The sequence below is a fragment of the Pelobates fuscus genome, chromosome 9 (assembly GCF_036172605.1).
Source record: "Pelobates fuscus isolate aPelFus1 chromosome 9, aPelFus1.pri, whole genome shotgun sequence".
Lineage (NCBI taxonomy): Eukaryota > Metazoa > Chordata > Amphibia > Anura > Pelobatidae > Pelobates > Pelobates fuscus.
The window spans coordinates 172,099,585-172,113,173 of NC_086325.1; the positions used below are offsets into that span (position 1 = coordinate 172,099,585).

Sequence of the window (13,589 nt, forward strand, 5' to 3'; positions counted from 1 at the left end):
TCCAGTTTAGGAGGAGCGATGGGGAGAGTGAGGTGTGTGAGGGTTCCAGTTTAGGAGGAGCGATGGGAGGAGCGAGGTGTGTGAGGGTTCCAGTTTAGGAGGAGCGATGGGAGGAGCGAGGTGTGTGAGGGTTCCAGTTTAGGAGGAGCGATTAGGAGAGTGAGGTGTGTGAGGGTTCCAGTTTAGGAGGAGCGATGGGGAGAGTGAGGTGTGTAAGGGGTTCCAGTTTAGGAGGAGCGATGGGGAGAGTGAGGTGTGTGAGGGTTCCAGTTTAGGAGGAGCGATGGGGAGAGTGAGGTGTGTGAGGGGTTCCAGTTTAGGAGGAGCGATGGGGAGAGGGAGGTGTGTGAGGGTTCCAGTTTAGGAGGAGCGATGGGGAGAGTGAGGTGTGTGAGGGTTCCAGTTTAGGAGGAGCGATGGGGAGAGGGAGGTGTGTGAGGGTTCCAGTTTAGGAGGAGCGATGGGGAGAGCAAGGTGTGTGAGGGATTCCAGTTTAGGAGGAGCGATGGGGAGAGAAAGGTGTGTGAGGGATTCCAGTTTAGGAGGAGCGATTAGGAGAGTGAGGTGTGTGAGGGGTTCCAGTTTAGGAGGAGCGATGGGGAGAGCAAGGTGTGTGAGGGGTTCCAGTTTAGGAGGAGCGATGGGGAGAGCAAGGTGTGTGAGGGGTTCCAGTTTAGGAGGAGCGATGGGGAGAGGGAGGTGTGTGAGGGTTCCAGTTTAGGAGGAGCGATGGGGAGAGTGAGGTGTGTGAGGGGTTCCAGTTTAGGAGGAGCGATGGGGAGAGGGAGGTGTGTGAGGGTTCCAGTTTAGGAGGAGCGATGGGGAGAGTGAGGTGTGTGAGGGTTCCAGTTTAGGAGGAGCGATGGGGAGAGGGAGGTGTGTGAGGGTTCCAGTTTAGGAGGAGCGATGGGGAGAGCAAGGTGTGTGAGGGATTCCAGTTTAGGAGGAGCGATGGGGAGAGAAAGGTGTGTGAGGGATTCCAGTTTAGGAGGAGCGATTAGGAGAGTGAGGTGTGTGAGGGGTTCCAGTTTAGGAGGAGCGATGGGGAGAGCAAGGTGTGTGAGGGGTTCCAGTTTAGGAGGAGCGATGGGGAGAGCAAGGTGTGTGAGGGGTTCCAGTTTAGGAGGAGCGATGGGGAGAGGGAGGTGTGTGAGGGTTCCAGTTTAGGAGGAGCGATGGGGAGAGTGAGGTGTGTGAGGGTTCCAGTTTAGGAGGAGCGATGGGTAGTGTGAGGTGTGTGAGGGTTCCAGTTTAGGAGGAGCGATGGGGAGAGGGAGGTGTGTGAGGGTTCCAGTTTAGGAGGAGCGATGGGGAGAGGGAGGTGTGTGAGGGTTCCAGTTTAGAAGGAGCGATGGGGAGAGTGAGGTGTGTAAGGGGTTCCAGTTTAGGAGAAGCGATGGGGAGAGTGAGGTGTGTGAGGGTTCCAGTTTAGGAGGAGCGATGGGGAGAGTGAGGTGTGTGAGGGTTCCAGTTTAGGAGGAGCGATGGGGAGAGTGAGGTGTGTGAGGGTTCCAGTTTAGGAGGAGCGATGGGGAGAGGGAGGTGTGTGAGGGTTCCAGTTCAGGAGGAGCGATGGGGAGAGGGAGGTGTGTGAGGGTTCCAGTTTAGGAGGAGCGATGGGGAGAGTGGTGTGTGTGAGGGTTCCAGTTTAGAAGGAGCGATGGGGAGAGTGAGGTGTGTAAGGGGTTCCAGTTTAGGAGAAGCGATGGGGAGAGTGAGGTGTGTAAGGGGTTCCAGTTTAGGAGAAGCGATGGGGAGAGTGAGGTGTGTGAGGGTTCCAGTTTAGGAGAAGCGATGGGGAGAGTGAGGTGTGTGATGAGTTCTAGCCCCAGGAAGTTGATTTTATTACATGACATATTTCCTAAAACCCTAAGCCAGAAAATGCATCTGGAAATGTAAACATGAAAACTAAAACCCCAAAGCTTGCAGAGGTGCATTTTTACCTCTGTGCTGTTGATGCGGCCCTCGATGAAGAAGCACTCCTCGGCATTGTGTGTGCATATGTGGCGGTATTTGCACCAGTGACAGGGATACAAGCTGCTCACACATGACAAACACCTGGAAAATGAGCAGCCACAGAAATCACAATCAGTGAGACATTATGTGACACCATTATTCCCTCACGATCAACACAAGCTCTCATTTTATCTGGATCCATCTTCCCCTCCCGGGTTAGTTTATCTGGCTCAATACCCATGTGCCCCTCTCACCTGACCCAGCACCGATGCGCCCCTCTCACCTGACCCAGCACCATGTGCCCCTCTCACCTGACCCAGCACCGATGCGCCCCTCTCACCTGACCCAGCACCGATGCGCCCCTCTCACCTGACCCAGCACCGATGCGCCCCTCTCACCTGACCCAGCACCGATGCGCCCCTCTCACCTGACCCAGCACCGATGCGCCCCTCTCACCTGACCCAGCACCGATGCGCCCCTCTCACCTGACCCAGCACCGATGCGCCCCTCTCACCTGACCCAGCACCGATGCGCCCCTCTCACCTGACCCAGCACCGATGCGCCCCTCTCACCTGACCCAGCACCGATGCGCCCCTCTCACCTGACCCAGCACCGATGCGCCCCTCTCACCTGACCCAGCACCATGTGCCCCTCTCACCTGACCCAGCACCATGTGCCCCTCTCACCAGACCCAGCACCATGTGCCCCTCTCACCAGACCCAGCACCATGTGCCCCTCTCACCAGACCCAGCACCATGTGCCCCTCTCACCAGACCCAGCACCATGTGCCCCTCTCACCAGACCCAGCACCATGTGCCCCTCTCACCAGACCCAGCACCATGTGTCGTTGTCCCCCCTCTCTCCCACCTGATCCAGCAACCATATGGCCATCTCTCTCTCTTGCCCCCATTATGGGCACTATCAACTATTACAAGTATTTAAGAAATACAACTTTTCATTCTAAAATGTGTACTTTTTGCAAACTGACAAATTGTTAGAAATGGAACATATTGATTTCCATACAATGTTTCTCTAATAAATGACCTCTTGTCCAAAATCAATGCATTAGATATTTAGATGCCATCTTGTCCTAAGCAAGTGTAACACCAAGTCAGGGCGTTATCTATGTTTAGACTAAAACATTACGTAGGTTAAGATGTTCCTATTTGGAATGACCAAGTTATGGCCTTGTATCTTTGCCAAGTTAAGGTAGGTCCTAAATTGACCCAGGTATAAATATGTGTGCTTATTAATGTTGGACACAGAGCCGATGTTCCATATTATCATGACAGAGAGGTTGACATGTTCAGGAGGGTATGTTATTCTGTTACTGATATTGCAAGCATATACTTTAATCGTATAAACTCTGCTATAAATTATTGTAATGGCTTATTAAGTTTTTATATGTCTATATTTATATTTATATTTAATAAAATATTTTAAAAGACAAAACAATCCCTGACAAAACAATATTTTGTATTCTAGCCCTGCTAAGTTCTATGCTTTAAGACATTATAGTGGTAAATACGGGAACCAGCAGCGGATACACATGACCCAGCACCCACGTACCCCGCTCTCTCGTTTCACCCAGCACCCACGTACCCCGCTCTCTCGTTTCACCCAGCACCCACGTACCCCGCTCTCTCGTTTCACCCAGCACCCACATGCCCCGCTCTCTCGTTTCACCCAGCAACCACGTGCCCCGCTCTCTCGTTTCACCCAGCAACCATGTACCCCGCTCTCTCGTTTCACCCAGCAACCACGTACCCCGCTCTCTCGTTTCACCCAGCAACCACGTAACCCGCTCTCTCGTTTCACCCAGCAACCACGTACCCCGCTCTCTCGTTTCACCCAGCACCCACGTACCTTGCTCTCTCGTTTCACCCAGGACCTACGTATCCCTCTCTCTCTCTCCTGACTTGGCAACCACGTGGCCCTTTCGGTCTAATCTGACCCAGCATGGATCTTGACCCACGTGCCACACACCACGTGGCCCAGCACCCGTGTTTGTTCATATCATGTGACGCAGAACTCATGCCTCCTTTTCACATTTGTTCTAGCACTCACGTTACTCTCTCATCTGAAACGTACCTCTCCCTCCTCCCTCACTGTATCACAGGCTCTCTATATAAGCTCACACAGACATTTCTAAATAAATTGTAGCAACACGTGCGAGGTGCAGAGACTTACGACTGGAGAATGCTGCAGTTGAAGAAAACAAAATCTGTACTGGCAAATCTCAGGCCTGTCTCCTTTGATTTGAGGTGGAGCTGGATGGTTTGCATGGAACCTGTAATATGGGCAGAAACCTACATCAACATTACACTGAATGAGAGGCAATAGCAGTGTTGGGTGCAGGAGGGGAGGCAATAGCAGTGTTGGGTGCAGGAGGGGAGGCAATAGCAGTGTTGGGTGCAGGAGGGGAGGCAGAGGGTGTTGGGTGCAGGAGGGGAGGCAGAGGGTGTTGGGTGCAGGAGGGGAGGCAGAGGGTGTTGGGTGCAGGAGGGGAGGCAGAGGGTGTTGGGTGCAGGAGGGGAGGCAGAGGGTGTTGGGTGCAGGAGGGGAGGCAGAGGGTGTTGGGTGCAGGAGGGGAGGCAGAGGGTGTTGGGTGCAGGAGGGGAGGCAGAGGGTGTTGGGTGCAGGAGGGGAGGCAGAGGGTGTTGGGTGCAGGAGGGGAGGCAGAGGGTGTTGGGTGCAGGAGGGGAGGCAGAGGGTGTTGGGTGCAGGAGGGGAGGCAGAGGGTGTTGGGTGCAGGAGGGGAGGCAGAGGGTGTTGGGTGCAGGAGGGGAGGCAGAGGGTGTTGGGTGCAGGAGGGGAGGCAGAGGGTGTTGGGTGCAGGAGGGGAGGCAGAGGGTGTTGGGTGCAGGAGGGGAGGCAGAGGGTGTTGGGTGCAGGAGGGGAGGCAGAGGGTGTTGGGTGCAGGAGGGGAGGCAGAGGGTGTTGGGTGCAGGAGGGGAGGCAGAGGGTGTTGGGTGCAGGAGGGGAGGCAGAGGGTGTTGGGTGCAGGAGGGGAGGCAGAGGGTGTTGGGTGCAGGAGGGGAGGCAGAGGGTGTTGGGTGCAGGAGGGGAGGCAGAGGGTGTTGGGTGCAGGAGGGGAGGCAGAGGGTGTTGGGTGCAGGAGGGGAGGCAGAGGGTGTTGGGTGCAGGAGGGGAGGCAGAGGGTGTTGGGTGCAGGAGGGGAGGCAGAGGGTGTTGGGTGCAGGAGGGGAGGCAGAGGGTGTTGGGTGCAGGAGGGGAGGCAGAGGGTGTTGGGTGCAGGAGGGGAGGCAGAGGGTGTTGGGTGCAGGAGGGGAGGCAGAGGGTGTTGGGTGCAGGAGGGGAGGCAGAGGGTGTTGGGTGCAGGAGGGGAGGCAGAGGGTGTTGGGTGCAGGAGGGGAGGCAGAGGGTGTTGGGTGCAGGAGGGGAGGCAGAGGGTGTTGGGTGCAGGAGGGGAGGCAGAGGGTGTTGGGTGCAGGAGGGGAGGCAGAGGGTGTTGGGTGCAGGAGGGGAGGCAGAGGGTGTTGGGTGCAGGAGGGGAGGCAGAGGGTGTTGGGTGCAGGAGGGGAGGCAGAGGGTGTTGGGTGCAGGAGGGGAGGCAGAGGGTGTTGGGTGCAGGAGGGGAGGCAGAGGGTGTTGGGTGCAGGAGGGGAGGCAGAGGGTGTTGGGTGCAGGAGGGGAGGCAGAGGGTGTTGGGTGCAGGAGGGGAGGCAGAGGGTGTTGGGTGCAGGAGGGGAGGCAGAGGGTGTTGGGTGCAGGAGGGGAGGCAGAGGGTGTTGGGTGCAGGAGGGGAGGCAGAGGGTGTTGGGTGCAGGAGGGGAGGCAGAGGGTGTTGGGTGCAGGAGGGGAGGCAGAGGGTGTTGGGTGCAGGAGGGGAGGCAGAGGGTGTTGGGTGCAGGAGGGGAGGCAGAGGGTGTTGGGTGCAGGAGGGGAGGCAGAGGGTGTTGGGTGCAGGAGGGGAGGCAGAGGGTGTTGGGTGCAGGAGGGGAGGCAGAGGGTGTTGGGTGCAGGAGGGGAGGCAGAGGGTGTTGGGTGCAGGAGGGGAGGCAGAGGGTGTTGGGTGCAGGAGGGGAGGCAGAGGGTGTTGGGTGCAGGAGGGGAGGCAGAGGGTGTTGGGTGCAGGAGGGGAGGCAGAGGGTGTTGGGTGCAGGAGGGGAGGCAGAGGGTGTTGGGTGCAGGAGGGGAGGCAGAGGGTGTTGGGTGCAGGAGGGGAGGCAGAGGGTGTTGGGTGCAGGAGGGGAGGCAGAGGGTGTTGGGTGCAGAAGGGGAGGCAGAGGGTGTTGGGTGCAGGAGGGGAGGCAGAGGGTGTTGGGTGCAGGAGGGGAGGCAGAGGGTGTTGGGTGCAGGAGGGGAGGCAGAGGGTGTTGGGTGCAGGAGGGGAGGCAGAGGGTGTTGGGTGCAGGAGGGGAGGCAGAGGGTGTTGGGTGCAGGAGGGGAGGCAGAGGGTGTTGGGTGCAGAAGGGGAGGCAGAGGGTGTTGGGTGCAGAAGGGGAGGCAGAGGGTGTTGGGTGCAGGAGGGGAGGCAGAGGGTGTTGGGTGCAGGAGGGGAGGCAGAGGGTGTTGGGTGCAGGAGGGGAGGCAGAGGGTGTTGGGTGCAGGAGGGGAGGCAGAGGGTGTTGGGTGCAGGAGGGGAGGCAGAGGGTGTTGGGTGCAGGAGGGGAGGCAGAGGGTGTTGGGTGCAGGAGGGGAGGCAGAGGGTGTTAGGTGGTGAATGAGAGATGAATTGAAGTAAATTGTTACCATGTCCATTTATTATGGTGGGAACATCACGTAGCGAGGGAGAGAAACAATGAATGCCCGACTCTCCCAGCTCGGCTTCAGTTTCAGCAATTTCCCCAAAAGAACAGATGACACCAGCGGAGAGATCAGGAACATTCAGCACAGAGAGGGTCAGCTGAGGAGAGAAGAGATCAGAAAAGAACAAATGTAATTACATAATTTTAGCAGAAACAGTGATTGTCTGAGTCAACGGACTCCATATCATCGCACTAATGTATACAGCGCCCTCCTTACAGTCACACTATATAATGTATACCGCGCCCTCCGTACTGTCACACTATATAATGTATACCGCGACCTCCTTACTGTCACACTATATAATGTATACCGCAACCTCCTTACTGTCACACTATATAATGTATACCACACCTGTCAAACTATATAATGTATAACCTATCTTCCTTACCATTAACTCTGGGACATTGACAGAAGCGTTGTTCGGTGTCACCTCCAGACGGACGCACTGATTCAAGTCACTAGTGAACCGATGAATTTCTTCCGAGCGCTCACATTCACTCTCACGGCAGCACCTTTGTAATATGATAGCAACATACCCAAAATAAACGAAATTTTCAACAAATACACAACAGAAGAGGGGAAACACGTTAGCTGCTCACAAAAAAAGATAAAAGCACAAACAGCAAAATAAATAAAAAAGAAAAAAAAGAAAAAGGCATGTATAGTGTGAAGAAACTACTCTTTGTGTTCAGTCATTTAGATTTTTCTTAGTTTGGTAGATAAAACTACCGAACACCAACCACCCCCCGAGCTCATTAACTACAAAGCAGACCGCAAATGAAGTGCTCTCTGTGTGGCCGCCGTTCGTATAACCGAACGCCACGTGGTCGTCGAGTTTCTGGAACTAAAATCGGACACTCTACTTCCTGAACGTCTGTCAACTTCACAAACACCAGCTTCCTTTCACAGACCAGCCAGGAGAGTGCTATTCAGTAGGTTTGTTGCCACGAACTAGGGGGAACACCTGTGGCGGAACCCGCCTCGCCACTGGGCATTGGAGAGGCCTGGCTGCCCGCCTCCTACCTGCTGACTATGGTCCCGGGTAAATTTGTACCTTTGAATGCAATATTCGGGCATGTGGTATTTTATATTGCTGCTACTGGCCCTTTTAGGGCCATCCGTGGACATATTATGACTTTTAGGAACAATGCCCCTTTAAGACTGTGTAGCAGATTGCATTCAGGCTGTCTTTAATATTATGTATGTTATTATGTGTTCGGTAAACTGTGTTATGTGTATGCAGCATTCGTCTGATTGTTCGGTAGAATCACTCCATTCATTATATTGAGTGAAACTACCGAACAACCAGACCACCCAGGATTAAAGTGTGCCTCCAATTACCGTTCGCAACAATGTTGCAAACGGGTAATTGGCAATGTGTGCAATGTGTGGTTTTGTCCTCTGGGTGGCCGCCATTCGGGAAACGAACACGTGGCGGCGGCCATCTTAAACTCCCGAACAGCAGTGTTTTGCCGTCGAGTGTCTGGAACTAAAATCGGACACTCGACTAGGCAAACACCGCTGAGACCTCCAGACTTCCATGAATTGGTGTATAAACTACCGAATGGCCCGCCGTTCGGTAGAAAGAACCCCACGAACAAGGGGATTTATTCGAATCCTCCCCAGGCTCCATAACCCATGCAATTCGTGTGTTTTCATTCCCTTTTCTGTGACCGACTGCAGGGCCAAAATACATGGAACTATTTTCGGATACTTTTGCCATGTGGTCGGTCAAAACTTTAACCCTCCATAATTCCCGAACCCCTGGTCCGATCTGGGTGATTTTGGGATATGTGTCTCACCCAGCTCAGGGCTACCAGGGGATGTAACATTTAAAGGGGTAACCCTATGTTTAGGGGCACATCCAGAAACCCAGGGAATTTGTGTCTGGAATAGTGGGATTATGTGTCACACTAAGAGGAGGAGATGTGTGGGAGGTAACTGGTACATTATTGGCTGTGGTACTAATTGTTGTGGATCCCTCTCTTGCACGGGAGAATGTCTTAAAAGGAGGTTGTGTGAATAAATCTGGAGTTCCTGCTTAACCCTCAAAGTGAAGTGTCGTCTCATTATTGGGGGAGGATTTATTGTATGCTGTTCCAGTTTGACTGCTAGGAGTGTAAACCTATTCGCATGTTTTTTCCTATTCTGCTGTATACAGTATTCATATGCTTGAGAGAATGTATATGTGTCTCCGGTTCGGTGATTGTGGTGTCTGCTGCAGTGCTTGGAGTCCTCAGGAAGTGCTAGGAGCATCCTTCAACGGAGGTACCCAGTCGGGGTGCCCGTCGATCCGTTACAACACCGCTACCTATGAGCCAGGTAAACCGCTTGGGGATTTATTTGTTTTTTAGACTTCCCGAAAGAGACTGACCGCATGGAATTATTTCTGGGCAGGAGCCTCGTGTTCGGTCTGCCAAGTTAAGACTTTTATAGAACTCCCGAAACCCTGAACTGATCTGGGTGATTTTTGAATATGTTGGTCCCCCAGATCAGGGCTATTAGGGGATATGACTTTTGTGGGGTTTCCATGGGGTTTGTGGTACTTTCTGTGTTTTGTGGATATGTGTGCTTTTTTTGGTTTGGAGATAATGTAGTTTAGTGCTTGACTCAATTATTTCCACAGTATAGGGGAAGTATTATATTATAGTATGTAGGAGTGTCCTGGACCTGTATTTTGTCATTGTCCCCGCTCAGGTCCAGTGGGGAATGCCCCTGGAATATGTCAAAGTAAACCCTGTACATTTGTAACTGCATATAAACCAGGCAGTTATCCTGAATAAATTCATTCCTGTTCTACCCTTCATCTAGTCTAGGCTGATGTTTGGGTATCCATTTGATTTGCTTGGTGAATATACTTGGATGCTGTATTTCATCTGAAGAACATTCTCATCAACACCCGAACTGAGAGCTACAATCACTCTAGCTGCCTCCAGCAGTTCGGGAGGAAACAGACGAACGGGTATCGGAAATACCAGTGTTCGTTAAATATAGGATCTAGCCCAGGGAGAGCGAGTGTAACATTCCATCTTTTCACTTTGTTTACATACTTCTCTCTCCCATTAATATAAAGCCCTTTCATAGCCAACCACCTACACCTGGCGAGACACACAGAGAATACCACCTACACCTGGGGTGACACGCAGAGAATACCACCTACACCTGGACTGACACGCAGAGAATACCATCTACACCTGGCGTGACACACAGAGAATACCACCTACACCTGGCGTGACACACAGAGAATACCACCTACACCTGGGGTGACACGCAGAGAATACCACCTACACCTGGACTGACACGCAGAGAATACCACCTACACCTGGACTGACACGCAGAGAATACCACCTACACCTGGACTGACACGCAGAGAATACCACTTACACCTGGCGTGACACGCAGAGAATACCACTTACACCTGGCGTGACACGCAGAGAATACCACCTACACCTGGCGTGACACGCAGAGAATACCACCTACACCTGGTGTGACACGCAGAGAATACCACCTACACCTGGGGTGACACACAGAGAATACCACCTACACCTGGACTGACACGCAGAGAATACCACCTACACCTGGCGAGACACACAGAGAATACCACCTACACCTGGACTGACACGCAGAGAATACCATCTACACCTGGCGTGACACACAGAGAATACCACCTACACCTGGGGTGACACGCAGAGAATACCACCTACACCTGGACTGACACGCAGAGAATACCATCTACACCTGGCGTGACACACAGAGAATACCACCTACACCTGGGGTGACACGCAGAGAATACCACCTACACCTGGACTGACACGCAGAGAATACCACCTACACCTGGACTGACACGCAGAGAATACCACTTACACCTGGCGTGACACGCAGAGAATACCACCTACACCTGGCGTGACACGCAGAGAATACCACCTACACCTGGTGTGACACGCAGAGAATACCACCTACACCTGGGGTGACACACAGAGAATACCACCTACACCTGGACTGACACGCAGAGAATACCATCTACACCTGGCGAGACACACAGAGAATACCACCTACACCTGGACTGACACGCAGAGAATACCATCTACACCTGGCGAGACACACAGAGAATACCACCTACACCTGGACTGACACGCAGAGAATACCATCTACACCTGGTGTGACACGCAGAGAATACCACCTACACCTGGCGTGACACGCAGAGAATACCACCTACACCTGGCGTGACACGCAGAGAATACCACCTACACCTGGCGTGACACGCAGAGAATACCACCTACACCTGGCGTGACACACAGAGAATACCATCTACACCTGGGGTGACACACAGAGAATACCATCTACACCTGGACTGACACGCAGAGGATACCACCTACACCTGGCGTGACACGCAGAGAATACCACCTACACCTGGCGTGACACACAGAGAATACCACCTACACCTGGCGAGACACACAGAGAATACCACCTACACCTGGCGTGACACGCAGAGAATACCATCTACACCTGGCGAGACACACAGAGAATACCACCTACACCTGGACTGACACGCAGAGAATACCATCTACACCTGGTGTGACACGCAGAGAATACCACCTACACCTGGCGTGACACGCAGAGAATACCACCTACACCTGGCGTGACACGCAGAGAATACCACCTACACCTGGCGTGACACACAGAGAATACCATCTACACCTGGGGTGACACGCAGAGAATACCACCTACACCTGGGGTGACACGCAGAGAATACCACCTACACCTGGCGTGACACACAGAGAATACCACCTACACCTGGGGTGACACGCAGAGAATACCACCTACACCTGGGGTGACACGCAGAGAATACCACCTACACCTGGGGTGACACGCCGAGAATACCACCTACACCTGGGGTGACACGCAGAGAATACCACCTACACCTGGGGTGACACGCAGAGAATACCACCTACACCTGGGGTGACACGCAGAGAATACCACCTACACCTGGCGTGACACGCAGAGAATACCACCTACACCTGGGGTGACACGCAGAGAATACCACCTACACCTGGGGTGACACGCAGAGAATACCACCTACACCTGGGGTGACACGCAGAGAATACCACCTACACCTGGGGTGACACGCAGAGAATACCACCTACACCTGGGGTGACACGCAGAGAATACCACCTACACCTGGGGTGACACGCAGAGAATACCACCTACACCTGGGGTGACACGCAGAGAATACCACCTACACCTGGACTGACACGCAGAGAATACCATCTACACCTGGTGTGACACGCAGAGAATACCACCTACACCTGGGGTGACACGCAGAGAATACCACCTACACCTGGGGTGACACGCAGAGAATACCACCTACACCTGGGGTGACACGCAGAGAATACCACCTACACCTGGCGTGACACGCAGAGAATACCACCTACACCTGGGGTGACACGCAGAGAATACCACCTACACCTGGACTGACACGCAGAGAATACCATCTACACCTGGGGTGACACGCAGAGAATACCACCTACACCTGGACTGACACGCAGAGAATACCATCTACACCTGGTGTGACACGCAGAGAATACCACCTACACCTGGCGTGACACGCAGAGAATACCACCTACACCTGGCGTGACACACAGAGAATACCACCTACACCTGGGGTGACACGCAGAGAATACCACCTACACCTGGGGTGACACGCAGAGAATACCACCTACACCTGGGGTGACACGCAGAGAATACCACCTACACCTGGGGTGACACGCAGAGAATACCACCTACACCTGGACTGACACGCAGAGAATACCATCTACACCTGGTGTGACACGCAGAGAATACCACCTACACCTGGCGTGACACGCAGAGAATACCACCTACACCTGGCGTGACACGCAGAGAATACCACCTACACCTGGCGTGACACACAGAGAATACCACCTACACCTGGGGTGACACGCAGAGAATACCACCTACACCTGGGGTGACACGCAGAGAATACCACCTACACCTGGACTGACACGCAGAGAATACCATCTACACCTGGGGTGACACGCAGAGAATACCACCTACACCTGGGGTGACACGCAGAGAATACCACCTACACCTGGGGTGACACGCAGAGAATACCACCAACACCTGGGGTGACACGCCGAGAATACCACCTACACCTGGGGTGACACGCAGAGAATACCACCTACACCTGGGGTGACACGCAGAGAATACCACCTACACCTGGGGTGACACGCAGAGAATACCACCTACACCTGGGGTGACACGCAGAGAATACCACCTACACCTGGTGTGACACATAGAGAATACCACCGACACCTGGCGAGACACGCAGAGAATACCACCTACACCTGGCGTGACACGCAGAGAATACCACCTACACCTGGCGTGACACGCAGAGAATACCACCTACACCTGGGGTGACACGCAGAGAATACCACCTACACCTGGGGTGACACGCAGAGAATACCACCTACACCTGGGGTGACACGCAGAGAATACCACCTACACCTGGGGTGACACGCAGAGAATACCATCTACACCTGGGGTGACACGCAGAGAATACCATCTACACCTGGGGTGACACGCAGAGAATACCACCTACACCTGGCGAGACAGAGAATACCACCTACACCTGGGGTGACACGCAGAGAATACCACCTACACCTGGCGTGACACGCAGAGAATACCACCTACACCTGGGGTGACACGCAGAGAATACCACCTACACCTGGGGTGACACGCAGAGAATACCATCTACACCTGGGGTGACACGCAGAGAATACCATCTACACCTGGGGTGACACGCAGAGAATACCACCTACACCTGGCGAGAGAGAATACCACCT

At 53.8% G+C, this 13,589-nt stretch overlaps 1 protein-coding gene across 1 annotated transcript in view; it reads right to left on the bottom strand.

Annotated features, from left to right (window-relative positions):
- Positions 1–13,589, bottom strand: part of PLXNA3 (plexin A3) — a 133,342-nt gene that overhangs the window by 38,436 nt on the left and 81,317 nt on the right. The window contains exons 6-9 of the mRNA XM_063433160.1: positions 7,118–7,241; positions 6,673–6,826; positions 4,147–4,246; positions 1,944–2,058 (exon numbers count right to left, since the gene is read on the bottom strand). Of these exons, the coding sequence (XP_063289230.1) occupies positions 1,944–2,058; positions 4,147–4,246; positions 6,673–6,826; positions 7,118–7,241 (493 nt within the window). The remainder of the gene's footprint in view (positions 1–1,943; positions 2,059–4,146; positions 4,247–6,672; positions 6,827–7,117; positions 7,242–13,589) is intronic.